At 37.4% G+C, this 25,786-nt stretch overlaps 1 protein-coding gene across 4 annotated transcripts in view; it reads left to right on the forward strand.

Annotated features, from left to right (window-relative positions):
* Window positions 1–25,786, forward strand: part of Rnls (renalase, FAD dependent amine oxidase) — a 349,461-nt gene that overhangs the window by 310,149 nt on the left and 13,526 nt on the right. For all 4 annotated transcript variants that reach the window (XM_008837851.3, XM_029565791.1, XM_008837852.3 and 1 more), the window contains exon 6: window positions 9,589–9,764. In XM_008837851.3, coding sequence (XP_008836073.1) covers window positions 9,589–9,764 — 176 coding nt within the window. The remainder of the gene's footprint in view (window positions 1–9,588; window positions 9,765–25,786) is intronic.

A 25,786-nucleotide genomic window follows, 5' to 3' on the forward strand; every position in this document is an offset into this window, starting at 1 on the left:
TATGTGTGTAACATATAAGTATGGGAGTGGATATATAGACCAATCCCAAAGGGACATTTCCTTTATCAGTAGTTATCTAGAATAACAAGAACCATAAATTACTTAATAGAGCCTGATTTAGACCTTATCATATGACACAAAATAACCCTACTGAATATGTTTAAAAACATGAAAGAGTCCTGATTAGGTATGGCTAAGGAGAAAAAGACCATCATTTGATCATGCCGATTTTCAAAGGACCTGAATAAAGTGCTGCAAAAGAAAAATAATTTATTTGAAATTCAAAGGACAAATTAGACCTGAGACTAAATATGAATGTAGGGAAAATGGAGAAATGGTGCATAAATCATGGGGGAAAAGTTATGTAGAACTGAGCACAAAGATCAAAATAGAAAATATTAAAATGAAATCAGAACAAGGCTACAGGATGAGGATTTCAAACATGTATGAAATTGGATTTCCACGAAAAGAGAATAGAAAGAATGAAGAGAAGAAAATAGAGAACCAAAAGCTGAACAGCTTCCAAAACTAATGAAAGGATTGTCTTCATATTTGGAAAATCCAATGAATTCACAGAAAAATAAACAAAAATTCAAACTTCAGAATATATGAATAAAATTCCAAAACTCCAAATATATATTTTTGCAACAGGATCCCACTTGGCTGATTGACTTGGAACCACCATGTAGACCCAGCTGGTCTTGAACTCACAGACAGAGAGATCTGCCTGCCTCTGCCTCCTGAGTGTTGGGATTAAATGCCTGGCCAAATGCAGGCAGCTGTAGAAAATAAAAAACTGAGATTGATTACCTCTAGTGGGACCTCATTTATAGAACTTCAAAAGAAGATACTCTGGGAAGAGAAAATGAGCCTGGTAGGAGGATCTGAGGTCCAAGAAGGAAGCTGTGACTAGATTTAACTGAGCCCTCTCTGTGTAAGAGAAAGCCAAAGAGCGGAGCCAAGCTGATCAACGGACCTATGTAAATCAGAGTTAAAGTATTTTATGATTCTGATGCTATTCAGGAAAAGGGAAAAAGATGTCTATTCACTTTTAATTTCAAACTTAATATGGATGCTTAAATGTATGAATGTATGGTGCAAATATAAATAAGCATATAACTTCCAAATAAGCATATTCTTCCAAAGAATAAAAATGGCAGCTGGGGAGATAGCTCAGTCAGTCAAGTTTTAATTTACATTTCCCTGCTGGCTAAGGATATTGAACACTTTTCCAAATTTTATTAACCATTTGCATTTCTTCTTTGTGGAATTGTTCATTCAGGTCATTGGTCCATTTATGGATTGGGGACTTATTCTTCATGTTTAGGTATTTGAATTCTTATAGATTCTAGAGATTAATGTTCTGTCAGATGTTTATCTGGTAGATTTTGCCCCATTCTGTAGACTGTCTTCACTGTAGTGATTCCTTCTTTTACAGTACAGACACTTTAATTTCATATAATTTTTTAGCATTTGAGGTTATTTCCTATATAATTGGAGCCCTTCTCAAAATGTTCTTGCCTGTGCCAATGTCTTAAAATGTTTTACCTAAGTTTTATTCTAACAGTTCAGAGGTTCAGGCCATCTGAAAAGGTATTTGATCCTTTTGATTTTTTTTTCTATGCAAAGTGAGAAATAAAGATCTACTTTCATTCCTATACATGTGAATATCTGGTTTTCCTAGCACTATTTGTTGTGAAAAACTGTTATTTTTTCACTTTATGTTTTTTACAGTATTTTTGGAAATTATGTGGTTGTAGCCATGTGGGTTTACTTCCAGGTCTTCTGGTCTGCTGCACCAGTCCCTGTATTTGTTCTGTTGTTTGCCAGTTCTGTGGATCTGTAGTGCAGCTTGAAATCAGACATTGTGATGCTAGAGCATTGTCTTTCTGCTTAAGATTATTTTGGTTAGGCTGGACATGGTGGCATATGCCTTTATCCCAGCCAGCACTCAGGAGGCAGAGGCAGGTGGATCTTTGTGCGATAGAGGCCAGCTTGGTCTGCATAGAGTTCCAAGCCAGCTGGAGCTACAGGGAGACCCTGTCTCAAAACACCAAACAAACGTCAGTAACTCCAGTTCCAGGGAATCCGACACCTTCTTCTGACCTCCATGGGCATTGCACGACATGAGTGCACTTACACAAATGCAGGCAATACACTCATACATATAAATAATAAAAATAAAAATAAAAACAACAAGAAACAAACGAAAAACATTGCCAGGACTGCACCCAATGTTCGCACCTTTTGTGTTTTCAGATGAATTTTAGAACTTTTTTTATAGTTTTCTGAAAAATATTGTTGGAATTTTGATGGAGCTTCTATTGAATCTGTAGATTACTTTCAGTAATAAACATTTTAAAAATATTTTATTTACTATTTTTATTTTATATGTATGTGGGTATTGCCTGCATGTAGGTAACTGCATCCATGTCATGCAATGCCTGAGAAGGACAGAAGAGGCTGTTAGATTCCCTGGAACTGGAGTTACAGACAGCTGAGCTTTTGTACATTTCATATAACAGTTCTTAATGAAACTCGGATCCCCTCCCCATCCATGCCTCCCTACCTTTTTGAAGCCGCATAAATAAGATTTTTTCCCTATTCATTCTCAGCAAGTTCATTATTGTTATATAGAAAGGCTACTAACTTAAATTAATTTGTTAATTTGGTATCCTGTTACTTTGCTGTGGGTTTCATGTCAAAGATTCTTCTGGTGGGATCTATGTTGTCCTTTAAGTATAGTATCATATTGTCTACAAATTGGGATAATCTGGCTTCTTTTCTCTTTGTTTACCTTTTATTTCTTTCATCTTATTGCTGTTGTTAAGAACTTTGATGACTACATTGAATAAAAATGGAGAGGAAACACACTTGCCTCACTTCTAATTTTAGAAGAAACATTTTATGATTATTTAGTATAATCTTGACTCTAGGCTTGTCATACCTGTCCATTATTGTGCTGAGATGTGCTCCTTGTATCCCTATTTTCTTCAGGGCTTTTATCAAGAAGGGAAGATGAGCTTTCTCAAGGGGGTTTTCTATATCTACTGAAATGCTCATATGATACATGCCCTTAGGTCTATTTGTGTCTTATAACATTTATTGATATGTGCATGCTGAATCATGCTTGAATCCCTGCAATGAAACCAACTTGGTCTTGATATATAATCTTTTCAGTATGTTCTAGAATTTGGTCTTCAGTTTCTGTTGTTGTGTCCCGATTAGTCTTGGTGGCAGATTAACATTAGCTTTGTAGAATGTGTTTATTAATGTGTCTTACCCTCCTATTTTATGATAGTTTGAGAAGCTCTGGTATTAGCCTCTTCTTCAAAGGTTTGGTAGAATTCAGTGATTAATCCATCAGGTCCCAGGCTGTCCTTTGTTAGGAGACTCTATTACTGCTTCTATCTCATTACTTGTAATAATCCCATTTGTTTGTATTCTCCTCATTTAATTTTGATTGGTCAAAGAAATTTCCCCCTTTCTTCTAGATTGTCTAGTTTTTGGAGTGTTAAGTTTTCAAGATATTTTCTAATGATCCTCTATATGGGAATGTGCTGCAACATCACCATTTTCGTTTCTAATTGTATTACATAGTATCTTTTCTTTCTTTTAGTTAGCTTGGCTATGGGTTGCCGACTGTTTCATTGATCTATGCATTGATTTTCTAGTTTCTTTCATTAACTTCTGTCTTCATTATTTATATGTCTCTCCATCTACTGCTTCTGTGTTTGGCCTATTCTTGTTTTTCTAAGACTTGCAGTCCATCACCAAATTATGTTTTGACATAACTCTGATTTTTCTTCTTTTCATATGTAGTGTGTGTTTATGTGTTTATGTGTGCTCACGTGTGTGGGCATACATGTATGTACAGGTGCACATGTGAAGACCCAAGGTTAATGTTAGGAATCTTCCTCAATCACTCTCCACCTTATTCTTTTAATTTTTAAAATTTATTTTATTTTTATATGTATATTTTTCATGCATGTATATAAGTGCACCCATATATGCAGTGCCCATAGAAGTGAGACGAGGGCATCAGATCCCCTGGAACTGGAGTTACCAACAATTGGTAGCTGCCATGTGGGTGCTGGGAACTGAACCCAAGTCCTCTGCAAGAAGAGTCTGTGCATTTAACCACGGAGTCATCTCTCCAGCTCCTCCCCCTTATTCTCTTGAGGCAGGATCTTGCAACCAAACCCAGAGTTCCCGGATACCAGCTAGTGTCCTTAGCCTGCTTGCTCCAGGTAACCCCCTGACTCCATCTTCCACAGCTGGAATTCTAGGCAAGCCACCATGTTCACCAGATTTTTTTTTGTTTTTATATGGGTTCTGAGGATCCAACTCCAGTCTTCTTGCTTGTGCAAGAAGAGCCATCTCCCCAGTCCTACTCTGACTTTTAAAGATTGATTTATTTATTTATTTATTTATTTATTTATTTATTTATGTTTGGTCTTTTTGAGACAGGGTCTCCCTGTAGCCCCAGCTGTCCTGGAACTCACTATGTGGGCCAGGCTGGCCTTGAACTCACAGAGATCCACCTGCCTTTGCCTCCCAAGTGCTGGGATTAAAGGCATGCACCACCACGCCCAGCTTATTTTTATTATTTTTAAGTGTGTGTATCAAAGAGAGAGAGAGTGGAGGGAGGGAGAGTGGAGGTGCCCATGGAGGCCAGAAGCATCAGACCCCACTGGAGCTGGAGTTGTAGGTGGTTGTGAGCTAACTGACATGGCTGCTAGGAGTTAAACTTCAGTCCTCTGGAAGAGCAGTACATGCTCTTAGTCACTGAGCCATCTCTTCAACCTCCATTCTGATTTTTTAATGTAAGCACTCATAGCTATAAAATTTCCTTTTAAAACTGCCTTTGCTATATAGATAGATAGATAGATAGATAGATAGATAGATAGATAGATAGATGATAGATAGATAGATAGATGATAGATAGGTAGGTAGATAGATAGATAGATAGATAGATAGATAGATGATAGATATAATACATTCAAGAATGTATTGTTAGGGATAGAGAGATGGCACATGGACTGGTCTTTCAGAGGAACTGGGTTTGGTTTCTAGCACCCACACAGTTGGGGTCTCAAAACCATCTGTAACTCCAGTTCCAAGGAATCCAAAGCCCTCTTCTGGCCTCTGCAGTCATCAGACATTCATGTGGTAAAAATACATATATATATACAAGTACTTGTTTAGTTTCTTGGTTTCTCTTGCTATCAACTTCTAGTTTGACTTCAGTATGAGCTGTTAAGATACATGAAATTATTTCAGTTCTCTTGTGTTTGTTAAGAGTTGCTTTGTGGCCTAGATCATGATCTCTTTTAGAGAAGGTTCCATGTGTGTTCCATTTCTGATGGAGGATTTCATTGACATATGTTAAGTTTGTTTGATCTATGATATACTTTAACTCTGAAGTTTCCTTTTTTTTTTAACATTGGAAGATCTATCTAAAGGTGTGAGTAGGGTATCAAAATCATTTTCTATTATTGTATTAGGACCTATCAGACATTCTATGACCATTAATGTTTACTTTATATGAAATTGGAATTCCCAGCAATCAGTGCATAAATATTTACAATTGCATCTTCTTAATGAATTACTCCCTTTTTAATATATAGTGGCTTCTTTTACCACTTCTGACTGTTTTGGTTTGGAGTGTATGTTATCAGATAACAGGACAAATATACGAATTTGCTTTTGGCATCTGTTTGCTTGATACATTGACTTCCATCCTTTAACTCTGAGTCTGAGGGACCTTTGCAACTGAGGTGTGTTACTTAGAAACAACAGACAGCTGAATCTTATTTTTCAATCTAGTCAGTTAGTCTTCATCTCTTAATTGGAGAGTTGGGATAATTTACATTTAAGGTTATTGGTGATAGATGTTGGCTACTTCCTGTAATTTTCTTAGTTGGTGTTTCTAATTGACAGAAATATTGCTCGTTCTCTTCCCCTATTAATATATGAGACTTGTTGATTCACTGTTCCGGACATGAGAGGTCTTTCCTAGCTCTCATTTGTTCATCTGTTCTTCTCATGAATTTTTTCTTTGCTGTGTTCTAATCTTTGAGATTGTCCTTTCTTCCACTTAGCATTCCTTTAAATATCTTCTACAGTGTTGACTTGCTGGTCATGAATTGCCTTGGTTTGTGCTTGTCTTCAAAATCCTTATATTTTCATTAATTTTAAAAAGCTATTTAAAATTGCTGGATGTAGCAATCGGGTTTAAGTTGTTTACTTTCAGGCTTTAAACATAGCATTCCATGATTCCTTGTGTTTATGGTTGCTGCTGAGAGATCTAATGCTATTCCAGTGTGTTTACCTTTCTAGATGAATAGCGTTTTACTCTTAGTTTTTAGTATTGTTTCTTTGTTTTGTACTTTGATATCTTGGCTGTAATATGCCATGGAGAACTTCTCTTGACATGTCTGTTTTGGGGTCTAGGTGTCGCTTGTTCTTGGATAACCATTTCTTTTCCTAAATTGGGAAATTTTTTTCCATAATTTCATAAATTTTCTATGCCTTTAGTTTCCATTTCAGTTCATTCTTCTACCCTGTGGATCATATCCCACAGTTATTGGAAATTATGATCATGATCACTTGTTTATATTTATTTCCTCTTTGGATTTGTGTGTGTGTTGCCTACATGTATGTAAGTGCACCTATGTTGTACAATGTCCATGGAGGCCAGAAGATGGCATCAGATGGCATTATGGACATTTGTTAGCCACTCTGTGGGTGCTATCCAGCCCCATATTTTTCTTTCTTGATATCTGAAAGTAATATCACCTTGATGTTGTCTTTCATCCCTGATACTCTTTCTTCTGTTTTATCCTATCCTTTCAGCCCTGCTTTTATTTGTATTTAGTTCTTTTTTTCACAGCTCAATTTCGTTCTTGAATATTTCCCTTATTTTTTATGACCTCCTCATCTACTTTGCTAACTTTCTTATCTGTGTCTTAAATTGATTTCCGTACTTCATGTGCTTGTTTCAGTCCTTTATATCATCATTTTTCTAAGTAGGAATCTGAAAAATTTTTGTATTTTATCACACACACACAAAAAATTTGTGCTTGCTGTGAATGCAGCTTGGTGGTAGAGCACTTACCTTGCACACTCAAGGTCCTGGATTTGGTCTCCAATACCTTTGTCCCTGGGGTGTTGATATAATAATCATCACAATATCATAATACTTGTGAGACTGAAATGTACCTCCGTGGTAGTGTGTTTGCTAGCCTACCAAAGGTCCTGCGTTTGATCCACATTAGAAAAAGAGATCAGTTTTATTGCTTTGAGGAATGTCAACCTCATCATCCTATTCTAAAGCTATTCCTATCATAACATAGAGGCCAAAACATGAATAACATCTGGGAAAGCCTTATAGTCAATCCTTGAAACAGCATTTTAAAGCAAATAATATAATCTCCTTTCTTTCTTTTGCTACTGTTATAATACCTGGCACCATTTTTTTTCATTTTATTGAATTTTTGCAATTTTCATACAATATAGTTTGATGGCATTTAGATCCACTCCCCTCTCCCCACCTCCTCCCACTGCCCCATGCTCAAGTTAATGAATATATATATAGACCTTGGCTTTGCTTTGTGGCCCATCACTCGACTCTCTGCTTTTACCCTCACACAGCGTTCTCATCTGTGAGTGCCCATGTCTTTACATGACGCCTTCTTGCTCTTCTGAGAATACCAGCCATACTGGATTACTACCACCTCACTGACCATTGTTTTTAATTGACTTTTTGTGATTTTCATACAATGTAGTTTGATGGCATTTAGACCTGCTCCCCTCTCCCCATCTTCCCCTCTGTCCATGTCCAATTTAATGAATTTATATATATGTATGTATTATATATATAATACAGCCTATAGAGTGTGATTTGTGTCCCCCAGTGTCCTTCAGTGTAGATCCAGTCACTGAGCCCACCAATCATTTGGAAAGAAAACATTCTAGTAACATCAGTAAAAACAGTTTTAATAAAACATGGTCACTACTACATATCATAGAGCAAGTACAAGATTTTTACATTCATAGAGGTATGATACAGTATCATTCTACATTTATAATACTAGAGGATACAACTTTCAGAAAGAATTGAGATTAATATAATCCCATTTTCAATTGGTGGAAGAAAGTGAGCCCTAAATGGCTAAGTTGTTCAAGACACAAGTTGTTTAGGTGCAGGGGGTTCAAAACTTATCTTCTGACTCTACAGCCACTGATCTCCCAAGGAAATGAAACAATAGTCTACATAGTTGGAACTTTACATTTGAAATGTGAGAAGTAGCATGCTTTTTAAACTGAATGAAGAAAAAATAAAGGAAAAAAAGTCAACACATCATTAACTTCTCAGTGACTTAAGAGTAATGATTCTACTAAATTTATACTCTGAATCTTATTAACATATTTGGCTTGGAATTAAATTCTAGTTGACTCTGTATTTTTGGACTTTCGCTTCTAAAAATACCCTTTAATTTGAGGTTTGGGGTCACTTACTTAAATTATTTTACTTTTAGTGTAAATTTTTAATATAAATCTCAATATCTGTCTAATCCCAAGAAAAAAGTAACAGGTTGTTCTCTCATTATTATGTAAGAATCATTTCAGTTTGAATCTTAAATTTTTTCTTTGTTGCTCTCCTAGGAGGAGGCAGCTAATCTAAATGAGAGAAACTTGGCATGCACTATCTAGTCATCCAGTAGTAACCAGAGCAAATGAGTGGGTCAGTGCGTCCTCTTGATTCTCAGCATGGCATCTAGCATTCATGATCCATGGAAGGCTGTCATTGGTGACAAGCAGAGCTCCAGTTCTCATGTTTCATCATACTGCTGACATAGCTTTCTCTGTATCTAGAAAGATTTGATGCCACATAAAGGTGGGATGGCACTGCCAGTCCTCTACTGTGAATAAGCCTCCTGAATTTATTACGTGATACATGAATAATGCCTGCTATCTTTGTTATTTTACTATTATTGTGATAAAATACCTTAACAAAGCAACTTAAGAAAGGAAGATTTTATTTGGTTCCCAGTGCCAGCATCATGGGGAAGTCCTGGTGGCAAGAGCGTTAGGTAGCTGATCACATTGTATCAGCAGTCAGGAAACAGGAAACAATGAGCCATCTTTCCAGCCCCCAGGACTTTTATAATTGTAGTAAACTATTTTGCAAATCTGCCTAAAATCAATATTCATTGAATATGTACTTTGTTCTTAGAATTTAAGAATATTGGATATGTATAAAATGGACTAAGGTGTTATAATTTAGTAATGAGAGAAAAGGAAAATGCTAGCTAATATTGGGATTTCTCCTCACCCTTCCTTCTGGTTCTTTAGCAAGGCCTGAAGACTTGTTCTCTAACGCACATCTTGAATCCATCTTCCTCTTTAAGAAGACTAAAGCTGGTTTTGATTTTGAGAAATATATGCTGCAGAGATTATAATCTATTTTTTCCATGCATTTCCTGATTACTCTGATCAGTTTTTAACTCTAGATTGGAACTCTGGACTATGCTTCTGGGTTCCCTGCTTTAAATGCATCTTCCTGCTCCTCTTGTACTACAGAGTCATCAGAAATCGGGCCTTCCCTGGTGATTCACACCACTGTCCCATTTGGAGTTACATACTTGGAGCACAGCGAGGAGGATGTGCAGGAATTAATCTTCCAGCAGCTGGAAAGCATTCTGCCGGGTTTGCCTCAGCCAGTTGCTACCAGATGCCAGAAGTGGAGATACTCACAGGTAATCAGAAACTTAGTGGTGGGAGCACAGCAGCTTTCTGAGGAGGCCTGCAGAAATGACTGCACTTTTTATTCTCCTCTATTCTCTAGCAGAAGAAATGAATGATGGGATCTTAGAAGTGAATATGAGTTCGCCTGGCACACATGTAACTTCACAAGTGTCATTGTCTCACTATTTCTCAGTGAGATATTCACATAATGTCTACCAGTTATGTCCAAATTCTATCTAGCATTTAAAGTCACACCCTAAAACTCTGGGGTTTCCTATGCAAGCAAGACAAGTTATGTATCAAAATGCAGCTGTTTCTCTGGGGATTTTTCCAAATCAATACTGTGGTTATACAGTAACCACCATAACCTCTCGGATTTTTGCAGTATGACAAATTAATATTGTAAGTGTATTTTGCTACCACAATTTTCTTTTTTAATAAGTTTCCATTTTGGCTTTGACAGCTGATAGCAAAGCTCTTCTGTGAGTAACTGCATAGAACAGCTACTTGGGCTGTTTTCCAGGGCAAAATAAACCTTGTGCTCACTCTACTAGGTCAACCTTAAAGCTCCTTAAACTAAGTAAATCTTGACTTAAAAAAACAACTCCTACTAAAATTGAAGCAGTGTTCATGAAAAATATCTTTTGATCTGTAAACTCAGTTATGAAGTCATTTGGGGGTCAATGAAGCAAAGGTCAGATGAAACAGGATGAAAAGATGCAGAGACTAAGATTTCTGAGCCCGTTGATTCATGGGCACTATTGGTTATTCAAGCCGTAAAGCTTTTAGAAAAAGTGGTATTGTTGGAAATGACAGCAGATTTTGTATGTTTTAAAGGGCTTTCCAAATCAGAGGAAATAGTAAATTACTTCCTAAAATATTGCAGTAGGTCTGTGTTTACCCATATCTTCTCAAGTTAAATTATACAGTGAACCTTTGGGGAAAATATTTACTTAAACATGTCATAGTCACTTTAGAAGACTTTGCTTTTTCCTTTTAAAAGCCTTGAAAAATCACAATGGCTAATGTCTTTAAATGATATTTAACTCAATTTAAGTTGGCTTGAAAAAGAAGCCAGGGAAATAATCTTGTTCTAATTTGAAGTTGGTACATTGTACCCTAAGTCACTTGGCAAATTGTAAATACTCCTTTAAGAGAGCAGTGGGTTTGTGTGTTTTCTTTTTATGCTTTTCTCATAGATAATTTACTAATACACTAAAAAATGGTTTTTAAATCTACTTATTTCTTAAAATTTGATGTATTATAAAAATAGTCTTGTCCTAACCATAAAATGACCTATTCAAAGTTGTGCAATATTACAAAATTTAATAAAAATATTGTTTTGAACACAATGTACATCCAAACCCTAGCAATGATTTTTATTGCAATTTGGATGTTGAAATTTACTCCACTACATTTATTACTCTGTAAATATGAAATCTACACCGCAAAGCCTGAAAGGGGACAAATTACCATTCGGACTTAAAAGCCTGCGTTTTCCACTATTCAAACACTTCTTTAGGATATTCAACATCATTCTACAAAGCACAACACTGTCACTTATGGTAGCTCTTACCTACGCACAGTATATACATGTGTATCCTATCACCCTGGGAAAAGGAATAGCCAATGAGAGGTCAAGAGATTTTTAAGATAGTGTACTTGCTTTCGACTCCTCTCCTTATGAGAGCACTTCTCAAAGTTTTGCAAAGCTCCACCTTAGACCTTGGAACTTGACAGAACTGTGCATGCCTTCATCCTTACCATCACAATACATGTGGTCTTGGTTCCATTAATCCGTGTATATTTGCATGAAAATTGGATCTAATATAGCAATAAACTTATGAATAATGTAAACCAGAGATTTAATTAAAAAGGAACAACCTGTTGAAGTTGAAGTTTCCCCCTGTTCTGAGTAGAGCCGCAGTGCCCTCGAAGAGGAAATCCCACCCACGTAGTCTAGCCTTGGCCCCACCCTGTGCTCCTTTTCTTTTCCTCATTTCCCCGTTCTGTTCCTTCTTGTCTCTCTACGCCACCTCATTCCTGTTTTTCTTTTTCTCTGAAAAGCAAATGACAGAACCTTATGCACCGTCATGTTATGAAAGTCTCCGTAGAATACAGAGTTAAGAGTCTCCACCCCCACACAATGGAATGATACCGTTTCCCTATCCTAGGCCCAGAAGGATCAACACTTGCTCTCCATTAACTTTTTTCTCCTTTTGGTCTTCTTTTGTGGCACTTGCACTAGCACCGAGTGCTAGAGAGGGGTGGAGGGGAAAGGCAGTATTAATGATGAGCACCTGTGTTCCAGGCCTTGAGAGGGCAACTGAAAGATGTGATCTCATTTAATGGAGGCTATAAAAGTAGGCTTATGACTGACAATGAAATGCTGTTGTCCAACCAGAATGGCCAAAATCCAGAACCCTGATAACATCAAATGTTAGTGTGGTACAGGCCAACAGCGACTCTCACTCATTACTGGTGAGGATACGAACTAGTACAGACACAGACATGCAGTTCAACTGTTTCTCAGAAAACTTGATAGAGTTAGGAAGGAGGGAAGAATGGCTAGATGAGCAAAGGTTTTAGGACATTGAAAATACTCTGATTTTATAATATAAATAGGTGACATCATACATTTGTCCCAATCCATAGACTACATAATACCAAAAATGAACCCTAATGTAAACCCTAATGTAATGTAATGGACTTGGGGTTTTTTAGTTTTGTTTCTTATTGCTGTGACAAAATACCAAGACACCAAGATAAAATCAACTTACAGAAAGAAGATGGGTTCCATTTTATCACTGTTTGAGGGAATGCAGTCCATCATTGCACAGAGGCGTGACTGCAGGAGTGTGAGGCAACTACTCAAATTATTTCTGTAGTCAGGAAGCAGAGAGATGAATACTGGTTCTCAGTGTAGTTTCAGTTCCCCCTTATAGTCAGTCCAGGATCTCAGCCCATGGGATGGTTCTAAGAACATTTAGGGTGGTCTTCCCTACTCAGTTAAACCTCTCTGGTAACACGTCACAGAAGCACTCAAAAGTACATCTAAGGAATTAACTCCAGACAGTGATGATAACCGTCACCAGGTGGTATGATGCGTCCATTTTGATTCATCAGTTACAACAAGTGTACCACTCTCTTAACACTGTTTTTACTGGTCCATCTCCTTTTCTATAATGAAGTATTTGAAGTTAGGTAACTTATAAAGAAGAGAGACACATTAGTTCACAGTTCTGAAAGCTAGAAGTCCAAACCACATGGTCCTGGCACCAGTGAGGACCCCATTAGCTAAATCACTTCATGATGCATCACAAAAACAAGAGCAGATGTGAGTGTGAGGGGGATCACATGATGCTACACAAAGCCAGAGTCAGAGTTAGAGGAGCTCTGTTATAAAAACTCGCTCTGAGAAGAAGCGTGTTGGAGTGTGCTAACTACCTTAATCCCTTCCAAGACCAGTACCCCAGCAATCCAGCCAACTCCCACTGATCTCTATTCAAAGTCCCACTGCAACACGTGAACCTTTGGAAGACATTATACAAACTATATCCACACTATCACACTGATCTTAAAAAGTATTTTACACACACACACATATGTATGCAATTTTCTTAAATATCTACTGTCAAACCCAAAATAAATCATATAAATACATTGTTCTTTTAAAAAATCTTGAGTTTGCTAGTGTTAATTCACTATAGCAATGAAAAAGCAAAGCCTCAGAGAGAACAAATAACTTCCTTAAGCTCCAGTGGCTAATAATGGCAAAGCCTGTCTACCTGCCTCACTGCCTTTCCCTCTTCATCACTCACTGTGTTTCTAGTCTTACTTTAAGAAATTACCAGAAACTATGTGTGTAAAAACAATACAAAGGCATTAGCTTACAGTCCTGGAAGTCAGAGATGCCCTCACTGGAATCACATCAATGTTCCAGAGTCTTCAGGAGCTCATCCATCTCTGTCTCATAGAAGCTGTGGGTGTCCTTTGGCTTGGGCCCCTTCCTCCATCATCAGAGCCAGAAGCAACAGTTCAAGACCTCACATTGCAGCACTATGACCTTTTCATCATCCTTCCTCTTCCTTTAAAGGTGCTGTTGACATTGGCCCTACCTGGATAATCCTGCATAATCTTGCCATGGCAGGCTCCAGGTTCAGCTCATGAATATCCATCTGCAGCCTTAAGTCTTCCTTTCTAGGTAAAAGAATATTCACAGGTTCCAGAGGTGAAGATATGAACATCTTTGAAAAGGGCTTTGTTTCTGTCAGTTGCACCCTCCTTTCTTTTGACTCCCTTAGCAGATCTCTTTATGAAGTGGCATCTCCTTCCCATATAACATTTTTTGGGGAAAGCACCTCCAAGGGTCCAGCCACTGTCTTAAAATATAGGTGAAATTTGTGTATGGGGGACAGTCTCTCATTTCCTTGCCGTTGCTCCCCACGCCCTGTGCTATCTCCAGCATACCACAGTGGAAGGAGGATGGTAAGTGTTCATCCATTTATCCCACAGTGAATGCCTACAACATGGCTAGTGTTCTGTTCATGAAACCATGGGGACTAATATTTGCTAAAGGTTTCTAAGGCTCTAAATTGAATTTTCTCTTAAACAACATAGTTGTACATCTTTGTGGGTGCTGCAAATGAAGAAAAAAATGTGTTTGAACAACTTGGGAACTGCTTCTGTGCCTCTCATTTGGAGTTTGGATAAAATTCCTCAGCTGATGATTTTGGGCTTAAAACAAACTTAGCAGAGCAGTGGCAGATTTTTTTAACAGTTCTCAGTTCTTCCATTTTACATAGCCCCTCCCCCATAATTTAAATGTTTATCCAATTAATATAATTTGGTGTTTAGTCCATGAAACATTGCATTAAGGATACTGTAACAAGTTGACTATTTTAATACTTTCAGCAGAAAAGCCATCACTGAAAAAGCCTTTCCAGGCACTGCACTATGGGACACAGCACGGTGGTGACCACACCACTCCTGCCCTCATTTGCTGTGCTTTCCTTTGTTTCCTTTGTCTTTTTTGATGCCTTTCTCAAACAATAGCCGATGATCGATTTGTGTTTAGGTTCAACTTTAATTTTCCCCATCCTTCTTTGATTTCAAAACATGTTAATGGAATTCTCTGCCATTTTACTTTGAACATTCATGAGTTGCTTTATTTAGGTTGTCAAACACAAAAGTGATCAGGAGAGGAGTTTTGGAGCAATTGGCATCTTTGGCAAGATAAATGAATTTGGACTGGCCTGTTTAGCTTGCACAGTAGAATGGGATCAATATAGGCACCTTTTCAATTATTCTCTTGCTCAGTGGTTGTGGCTCTTCTGCACAGTAAAGGAAACAATTGCCAAAGTCAAAAGACAACATGCAAGATGAGAGAAAAGAGTCTTTGCTATCTATACATCTGACAATGGACTAATACCTAGAATTTATAAAGAACCTCAAAAATTAAACACTAAAGAACAAATGAGTAAATTAACTGAAGAGACGATTCTCAAAAGAGGAAATACAAATGGTCAATATTTGAAAAAGTGTTCAGCATTCTAACCTTCAAGGAAGTTAAATTAAACCTTGAGATTGCACCTCACCCAAGTCAGAATGTCTACCACCGAGGAAACAAATGACCACAAGTTTTGGAGAGAGTGCTGGGGAAAGGGAACCCTTACACGCTGCTGGTAGGAATGCAGACTGGTGCAGCCACTATGGAAGTCAGTGTGGAGATTTCTCAAAAAAGGAAAAATAGTAGTACAATATACCCCAACTATCGTAGGCCTTGGTGTATTCCTGAAGGAGTCTAAGACAGTATGCTACAGCAGTATTTGACCCACCCTGTTTATTGCTGCACTACTCACAATAGCTTAAAAAAATGGAACCAGCATGGATGTCTATCAGCTGATCAATGGATAAAGAAAATTTGATACATATGCAAAATGGAATTTTATTGTCATAAAGAAAATAAAGTCATAACATTTGCAGGGAAATGGAGGCAAGTGGCTAACCATGTTAAGCAAAATAAGCCAGATTCAGAAACACAAACACCATGTTTTCTCTCATGTGTGGACTCTAGATATGTGGTGACAGGGAAAGAGACCAGGATGGGGGAGGATTAGAAAGGAAATTGTGAAAAGAGAGAGAATAAAAGAAAGCTTACTGGAGTACATGCAGCATAATAACCAGAATGGATGACCATTTGGGATTAAGGGAACAATCAAGAAGGACAAGGGCTATGAGAGGATGGTGGGGAGGATAATGAGTAAGAACCAAGTATAAGGACATATATGTGTGAAAAATGCCATAATTAAACCCATTTCTTTGTACTAATGAAAAATAAAAAAATGCATGTACGCACAAATCTAAAACTTGCTTGGAGTTAGGAGGCTTTATAAACAATCTGAAGTCTTCCCATGAATCCTGTGTTGGGAACACCTGCTATAAATATTGTGCCACTATAACCTGAACAAATCAAGAGCTCTTCAGGGCCTAGTCTTAGCATATTGTTTCTGTCAAAGGAGCACAATCATGCAATCAAAAGGAATTTTAAAGCAGACCCAGTGTTCACTCATCTCTCATAGAACCTTAAAGAACACACAGAATTCACCAACCGCAGCAGAACTTCATCCCTATATATACGCCACTTGTATAAAATCCCTCAGATTTTCCTCTTTGTGTGCTTGACTCTTAACACTCCACAGAAATAGTTTAAGATGTAGGCTTCCTCTTTTCTTCACCCTTCTGTTCACATTCTTTGCTTTGACAATATCCTTTTTTTGTCCTTCTTAGCCAAGGAAATATTTGCCCTTTTCAACAGGAAGTCACAGGTAGGAGTAAAAGAGAAAAGATGAAGTGTGTAACTGCATAAGGCTAGAATTTCCACTACAGGTTTGTGTTTGGTAGGCCAAGGCTGTGTGCATACAGATTTACATTATTCTTTCATAAGAATAATTTCTGGTAGGTCATTGAAACTGATTTCGGGACTGAACTTCAGGAAGTAATTGTTATTTTTTTCTTTCTCTTTAATATGCATTTTTATTGCTATCCAAATTTTTCTTTTTGGTAAATGGGAACTGAAAGGTAGTAATTGATCTCATAAGTAGTCAACCCACCTTGACAAGCTACACACACATTTCAACTTTATATTGGGCCCGTCTTTCTTTGTGTAAGCTTTCTATTTCTATAACAAAATATCTTAAATAATCCATTTGTAATGAGAACAGGTTTACCTTTACAGTTTTGGAGACTTCAGTGTACGACAGATTATCTTTACTATTTTAGACCCAGGGCAAGGAAGACATCGTGGTAGGAACACATGGCAGCAAAGGAGAGAAGGAAGGGGCTGGGGATCCGCAGTCCTCTGCAAGGTCACAGCTCCAGTTACCTAAGGACCTTCCTCTTAGCCCACCATCTTCAGGGTTTCACCACTTCTCTAGATTTTTAGTAATATGTTGTGATTATTATCTTAGACTCTGAAGTCAGAGTGACGTTGATTCATACCTAGGTTCTGTGTGTGCCTTTGGGCAAAGAGATTGATTACATCTCCAAGTTACAGAGTTTTCATCTGTTAAAACAACAATTCAGTCTACCCCATAGAGCTACAGTTAGGATGAAACAGAGAATGCAGTACAAAGCACGTAGTGCAGACACTGTACAGATCAGTTCCTCCAGTACTGCTAAGTAGTGCTAGGAGTAGCAGGAGGAGGATGTGAAATTGTTGCCCTTAGTCTTTTTTCTCGCTTACCTTTTATCACACCCCACTTCAAGTTTTTTCTTATTCTCTTCGCTTTTGAGAATTTCTCTTTTCTCTCTGCTTCATATACATAAACAGTTCCAGAAAGGGATATTTCAGAATAACTGATTCAATGCCAGGTGCTTTGACATTTAGCCATACCTGTCAGGAAGTGCTGGACAGCAACAGAAAAAGATAAGGAAAGGTGGTAGAATCCTGTCTCACCAGTCATTATTCTTAAGCTTGAAGAGTTCCCTGCTTTTTGCCATTCTTCTGGATTAACTTGCATATTTTCTAGCTGTTGATTATTTAACACAGTTGTTCCATGAGTCAACATTTCCTGGTGTGAGATCATGGCAACAAAGCACTCTTGCTTATGTACCATAATGCTCACAGACCTTTGGCACCTTAGGAAAGGTAGATTATGACATGACCCAATTTATCAACAGCAGAAAGTCCAGCAAGTGTCAGTCTGAAACACTGCATTGAGTGAGCGCCCACCAAACTAGCTCTTGCTTCAGCCTATTATAACTAAGTATAGTGTAAGACCATCAGCTGAAAAATTCTCATCATTGATTTAGGAATGCACAGTCACAGTTAATTGAAGTTTATATAGTTACATATTTCCTCTTTTCACAAAATTCCATATTGCATAAACTATTAAATGTTTGAACAGATATGTGCTCAATGAAATCATTTTTTTTTCTCAAGCACTCTTGGGACTTACCCTGCCTTGTAGTCATTATCACACTTTTCCAAATAACCAAATTATTTTAAATGGCAATACTTTATAGAAAACTTATTTCAAAAGTCTAATGCAAAGAAATGTTATATATACATATATATGTGTATGTATAGTCCTCTGAACCCAATATTAATGCTTAAAACTGGATAGTACATGTTATTACATAGGCATGGACACAGTAAGAGAAATAAATCTGATACCAATATTTCATGAAAAGTAAGTCTATTTGATCTCTTTAGAGTAGGTATCAGGCCAGGAGTGGTAGCACATTCCTTTAATCTCAGCATTCAGGAGGCCAAGGCAGGCAGATCTCTGTGAGATCTGAAACTCCGCATAGTGAGTTTCAGGCCAGTTTCAGTATTGTGCTATAAAATAGACAAATGTAGTTGACACTAGCTGTCTATATTCACAATGGAAGTTAGTAGTGTATAGTCATGCTTTCATTCCACACACCTTTGTTGAGCTCCTACTATGTGCCAGACATTGTACTAGTTTCAAAGACATCTCCCATCCTTCAGGGAGTTTAGTGACCAATAAGCAGATAATTGTGGTAAAGTGAAATAAGACACAAAAGATATGCACAGTGTTCTTTGGAAGCATGGATCAGACTTGAGGAAGAAATGGTAAGAAATAGCTTCTTAAAAGATATTTGGGCGGGCTGGAGAGATGGCTCAACAGTTAGGAGCACTGACTGCTCTTGCAGAGGACCCGGGTTTGATTCCCAGCACCCACCTGGCGGCTACAAACTGTCCTTAACTCCAGTTCCAGGGGAATCCGAAGCCCTCTTCTGACTTCTGTGGCATTGCATGACATGGGTGCACTCACATACATGCAGCTAACATACACTCATACACATAAAATAAAAATAATAAGTAAAATATTTTTTTAAATATATTTGGGCTAAGCACAAGATATGGAAGTCAGACAAGCAAAGGCAGTGATGTTGGCTGGAAGTCCCGACAAAGGTGCATTTGAGGAATGAGAGGTAGTTCAAGTTGGCAAAAGTAGAGTGTAACTGGAACATGGGACAGCCAGACTTGTAGTGCTAAGCTGAATCCAGTGCTTCTGTCTTGCCATGCCAAGCTCTGTGGGTAGTCAGCTCAGGTATGGGTCTGCCCATGTCCTCTGGCAGGGATGCTATTACCACATCAGAAGTACCTGGTTAGAGGCTCCATTGGTTCTATTTCAATTCTCCAATTCTTTATTTCCACTTTTTCTTTTGCTAACATCTGTTGTAGTACTTCTTTGTATAATGATGGTTCAAATCAAGATTTAAACTCTCTCTCTCTCTCTCTCTCTCTCTCTCTCTCTCTCTCTCTCTTCCTCTGGCAGGGATGCTATTACCACATCAGAAGTACCTGGTTAGAGGCTCCATTGGTTCTATTTCAATTCTCCAATTCTTTATTTCCACTTTTTCTTTTGCTAACATCTGTTGTAGTACTTCTTTGTATAATGATGGTTCAAATCAAGATTTAAACTCTCTCTCTCTCTCTCTCTCTCTCTCTCTCTCTCTCTCTCTCTCTCCTCTCTCATACACACATACCGAGCTGTTTTTAACTCCCTCCCTCTACCACCTACTTTACCTACTCTGTGAAGCTTAGATTATTCCCTACTACATAGGTTAGAAAGCTAAGGATTGAAGAACTCAGGGCCCTCATATGGGATTCAGATTCTAAGAAGTAGAAAAATTGTAATTCAAACACAGCTTGTTTGAAAAGCTAGTGCTTTTATATGCTTCACTTAACTGCTGGTGATTTTTGAGATCTGGCCTTTCTTCAATTATAACACGTTTTTATATGATCTTTCTTTTCCTTATGTCAGCTAGAAATAATCAGTTAGCATTTGTACTCAGATTTTAGAGTCCTTTTTACACTGTTTTCATTTGATTTTCACCACAGTTCTGACAGATTAGGAAGTAAATATTATCTTTGACTTAAATGAAGAAACTGAGATTTCTATTGAACATTTTACCTAAAATGATGCAACTAGTAAGCAATAAAATAGAGGTAGGAGCACGTTGTCACTTTAGTCTCAAAAGGCTGAGTTTCACATCCTCTAAAGATTAAGTGAAAAATGGATCATGGACCTAAACATAAAACCTTAAGCTGTAAAACTGCTATATGAAAACGTAGAAGAAAAATATGAATGTTCTTGAGTCAGTATACACTTTTTAGATAGAACAGAAAAAGCACAAACTATAAAAGAAGAAATTGACAAATTGTACCTAATGAAAATTTAAACAGCACCTTTGAAAGGCACCATAAAGGGTATGAAAAGACAACAGAGACCAGGAGAAAATGTTTGGAAAACACAAATCTATAAAATATTAATACCCCAAATATACAAGAAATCCTCAAAATCAATGATTTTTTAATATTTTGTTTATTTTTTGTGTGTATGAGTGTTTTGCCTGCATGTAGGTAGGTGTACCCATATCGTGCAATGCCTACAGAGGTCAGAAGAGGGCTTTGGATTGCCTGGAACTGGAGTTACAAACGGTTGTTAGCTGCCATGTGGGTGCTGGGAATCGAACCCAAGTCCTCTGCAAAAGCAGTCAGTACTCTTAACTGCTGAACCATTTCTCCAGCTCCACAAAACAATATTTAAAAAAAAATAATAGCACATTGCATTAAAGTGGGCAAAAGATTTTAAGAACACTTCACTATAGAAGATATTTGATTTTAATCATGAAGTTGTAAAAAATTCTAATACATTGTTGAAAGAAACTGAAGATGACCTAAGTGAATGAGATGACAAATATTGAAAGGCAATACTTTTAGATGACAGCCTTACCCAAAGTGGTCTACGGATTCATGCTATCTGTATCAAAATCCCAGTTGCCCGTGCAGAAATGAAAACCTAATTCAAGGTGTTTTTCATACAGAATGCCAAGTGTTCCTTAAAAAACTACAATAATCTTTAAAAAGAAGACAAGTTAGAAGTCTCATGCTTTCCAATTTCAAAACTACTACAAGGCTACAGTAAATCAAGACAAAGTGGTACTAACACAGGACAGCATGATCTACAGAACACAATTGCCAGTCCTGACGTGTGGTCAGTTGATTTCTGGTAGTTGTTGTAAGTCCATATGACAGGGAAAGAACAGTCTCGTCTACATAGGCACTGGAACACTGGATATGCAAAACAAGAGAATGAAGCTGTTCTATGTCACAGTGTACACCAAAGTTCCGCCAAGTCAGAAACCCAAATGAAAAACACAACCATAAAATTCCTAGAAAAAAAAAAAACACTGAGGTAAATCTTCACGACCTTAGAGTTAGCATTAGACAGCACACCAAAACTAGAAGCAACAAAAGAAAAGTTAATTTGCACTGCTTCGTAATTCAGAACTTTGTTCACCCAAGGACTATCAAGAAAGTAAAAAGAGGCAGGGCATGGTGGCACAAGCTTTTAATCACAGCACTCAGGAGACAGGCAAGAAGAGCTCAGTGAGTTCCAGGCCAGCCAGGGCTACATAGTGAGCCCCTGTCTCAAATACATAAATAAATAAATAAATAAATAAATAAATAAATATTGATGAAGAATCGCATATCTGATAAGAATCTACCGTTCAGAATATATAAACAACTCCTACAACTCAGCAGTAAAATAAAAAGACTGATTTAAAAATTAACAAAGTGGGGTTTTTTTGGTTTGGTTTTTTTTTTTTTTTTTTGGTCTTTTTGAGACAGGGTCTCCCTGTAGCCCCAGCTGTCCTAGAACTCGCTATGTAGAGCTGGCTGGCCTTGAACTCACAGAGACCTGCCTGCCTCTGCCTCCTGAGTGCTGGGATTAATGGACATGTTGCCAAAGAAATGCAGAAGACTATGTAGAAACATCCCAACATCATAACTCATTAGAGAAATGCAAAGTAAGAACACAATGAAATGTGACAATGAGCTTACACTCATTAGGAGGCCTATAATATTATTAACATATATTAATTATATAAAATAATGATTTTCATTGAAGATGGCTATAATTTTTCAAGGAATACAAAATAACAAGCATTTGTGAGGGTTTGAAGAAATGAAATGTTTGTACATTTCTGGTGGGAATATAAAATGTTTCAACCACTGCAGAAAATAGTTTGGTGGTTCCTTAATAAGTTAAACATGAAATTAAAATATGACTAAGTAATTCCACTCATAGGGTATATACTCAGAAAAGCTGACTGCCATAATCAGATATTCTAAGCGGCAGTATTCAAAATAACTGAAAGTTGTGAACAACCCAGATGTCTGTCAACTGATAGATAAGCAAAGTGTGGCATATTCATGAAATGGAATATGATTCAGCCATAAAAACAGTGATGAACTTCACACGTGATAGCTTGTGGATGAACCCTGAAAGCATTATGCTAAATGAAAGGAGCCAATCACAAAGGCCCCGGTTTAAATGATTCCATTTAGATGAAATCCCCACTGTGGGTAATTCAGACACAGAAAGCAGATTAGTGTTTACTAGCACTATAACTAATAGTGATTTTTTTTAGTTTATCATATATGAAAAAGGATGAATAGAACACACACACACACACACACACACAAAATGAACACCATTGATTATTAGGGACACGCAGTTTAAAACTATAGTAAATATCAGGAGACACTTACAAAACCAACTCAAACAGAACCTGAATATGCCAAATGCCAGAATGGATGTGAAGCTCTGACCTGTCACTGATGAGTGCAAGATGCCACACCCACTTTGATAAATGGTTTGGCAGCTGCTTGCAAAGTTAAATGTATACTTACCACGTGACCAAGTAACTGCACTCAGACAGGAACACATTTATCCAAAACCTACATACAAATAAGCATACCAACTTTACTAATGATTTCCCCCAACTGGAAATAACCCAACTAGTCATCATCCAAAAATAAGTAAAAATTCATTGTGCATCCATAAATGAAAAGGTAGTTGGAATAAAAAAGAAAAAAAATCCTGTTTTTAATAACATGGGGGAATCTCAGAAGCATTATCAAAATGAAAGAAGTCAGACTCCAAGTCTGCTTATATGACTCTTTGCTAAAACAAAAATTTTTTAGTGACCAAAAAAATGAATCCAATCCGTGGTTGTCAGAAGCCATGATCATGGGGAGGGAATTAATTACAAAGGATCACAGGGGAATATAGTGCAAAGATAGAACTGTTCTCAATATTACTCATAGTAGTGGTTATGTAACTGCGGACGTTGTTCACAGTTAGAGAATGGGTCACATAACAAGAGTGATTTTTTTTTACTGTATTTATGTTTTACCTCAGTTAAGCCGACCTTAAACACTACCTGTACTTTTTATCTTCCGATGTCATCTCTCTTTGGAACACAAAGTTGAGCCTTTTGTTTTCACAGTGTTAAAAGTAGAAGGAAGGTTGTTTCAAGGATCCAGGATCTTTTGGTCATAGTCTCACATCTCAGACATAAAGATCTTGGATCTATCCACAACATGCATGAGAATCACAAAGAAAGTTGACAGCCAGCCTTTGGGGTCATAAAGAATGGATAGGGAACAGAGAAAGAATGCAGAAGCGCTGATTCAGTGAGGGACTACACCGTTACCAAGCTACAAAGGGAAGAAGTTGTGATGAGTTGGGAAGGAACAGTTTCACTTTATCTCTTGACTTGCCACTGAAGCATTTTTGGCCCTCTTCATCCTAGTCTCCAGAGAGCAGAGTCTGTAGAAGATGAGGTACAGTGTTTATATTCATATGAAAACCAACAGATTCTATTAATTCACCTTTCAGAAAGGAAATGGTTTTGAACCTTCATACATTTTACAGTGCTTGGCAACACCTAAGAACAAAACAAATGTTTGAATAATTAATGAATTAATACAATAAAACTTGCTGAAGGCAGGAAAATCTTCCACTAAATTAAAAACTCTAAAGGTACGTATATTGTGACTATTGTGTTGTCTGTTATGACTGAAACAATGCTGGAAGAAATCTTAACTCATTCTTTATCGTGTGCTTGTTCTGAACAAGGCTCATCCAAGTCGGCTGCTCCAGTGTTTTCAGGACTTTAAAAGAGAGATCCAAACAGATCCAAGGTAGACCTTAGCGATTAAACTTACCATTTCAGCAAAATGTGTCCTTAGCAGTTTGAGGCCACTAAAGCCGCTACATGGATCATATAATTGATTTGTGGCACATTCTGCTGCATCTACCTAATCGTTTATTAAAATAGAATAGACAAATACCAATAAAGTGAATGGCTCCACCGAGAATTGACCAAACCACATCATTTTCTTCATACTGAAGATCTTGGAACCAATAGCAGTTTTATAGCAGCTCTCTATAGTCCTAGACACAGAGCTCTGCAGCCAGGAGTCCATAATACAAGTAAGATTTTCACTACAGTGCAACAAAGAAATGGGCTTATGAAATCCCCATTAATTAATAACAGAACATTAGAGAGGTGAGCAGATCAGAGGAAAGATGATGTGATGAGCAGAACATGTAGGATTCAATTAAAACTTTATCCTCTCTACAGGAAAGTACCCATGTGCTGACAAAGCTCTTTATGAATATTAAGTGCTGTGGCATGAGTTAATATGAGACTGAGAGCCTTAAAAATCAGCAGTCACACATAGTAAAACAGTCAAAGACATATCCTAAAAGTAGATTTACAGAATACTGAATGTAATAATTTGTCATCATTTTATAGTTCTGAGTCATTTCCATTAATATTAACTGTATGACTAAGAAATAATTTTTAGCATCACTCTTCTTATTATATTAATTTAACAAATATATTCCACATGTATATAATTCCTGTTATGTCACAAAACCTAGGCAATAAAGAAAATTTTTAAGGAAGAATTTTTTTAAAGTACAGTCATTGATTGGCCAAGTCACCCAGAAAAAACTGATCTCTTTCCTCTCTGACACTTAGAACTTTCAGGGATGCATTTACCATGTCCTCCCCGCCTCCCCCCAAAAATTATTTAAACTGTTATTTCCGTTCACTGAAGCTTATCCACACTGTGGTAATAGTATGACTGTATTATGTTTCCCATCTTTTTTAAACTAATGCAAATGTACACATATCCCATCAGACACACACAAACACATTTATATATACTGTGTTAGTTAGCTTTCTGTTACTGTGACAGAATTCCCTGAGATTATCAGATTATTAAAGGGAATGGTTTATTTTGCCCTATGATTTCAGAAGTCTCAATCCATGGTCACCTGACCAGATTGTTTCTGGGCCTATGGCAAAGTGGTCATCATGATGGGGAGGGCATGGTGGAATGAAGCCACTCACCTCATGGCAGCAGATACACAAGAGAGGGGTCAAGGTTTCAGTATCCCCTTCAATGGCACACTCACAGTGATCTAAAATGGCACATGCACAGTGATCTAAGTTCCTCCTACTACACCTAACCTCTAAAAGTCCCACCACCTCAGGCTGGTAAACTTGCCTTCAACACATGGGCCTTTGAGCACTCAGATCATGGCACATGCACAATCAACTCATTATGTTCAACATGTTTCTCAAAGCCTTTGTGTGTGTGTGTGTGTGTGTGTGTGTGTGTGTGTGTGTGTGT

The sequence above is a fragment of the Nannospalax galili genome, unplaced genomic scaffold, assembly GCF_000622305.1.
Source record: "Nannospalax galili isolate Female #2095 unplaced genomic scaffold, S.galili_v1.0 scaffold498, whole genome shotgun sequence".
Classification (NCBI taxonomy): Eukaryota; Metazoa; Chordata; class Mammalia; order Rodentia; family Spalacidae; genus Nannospalax; species Nannospalax galili.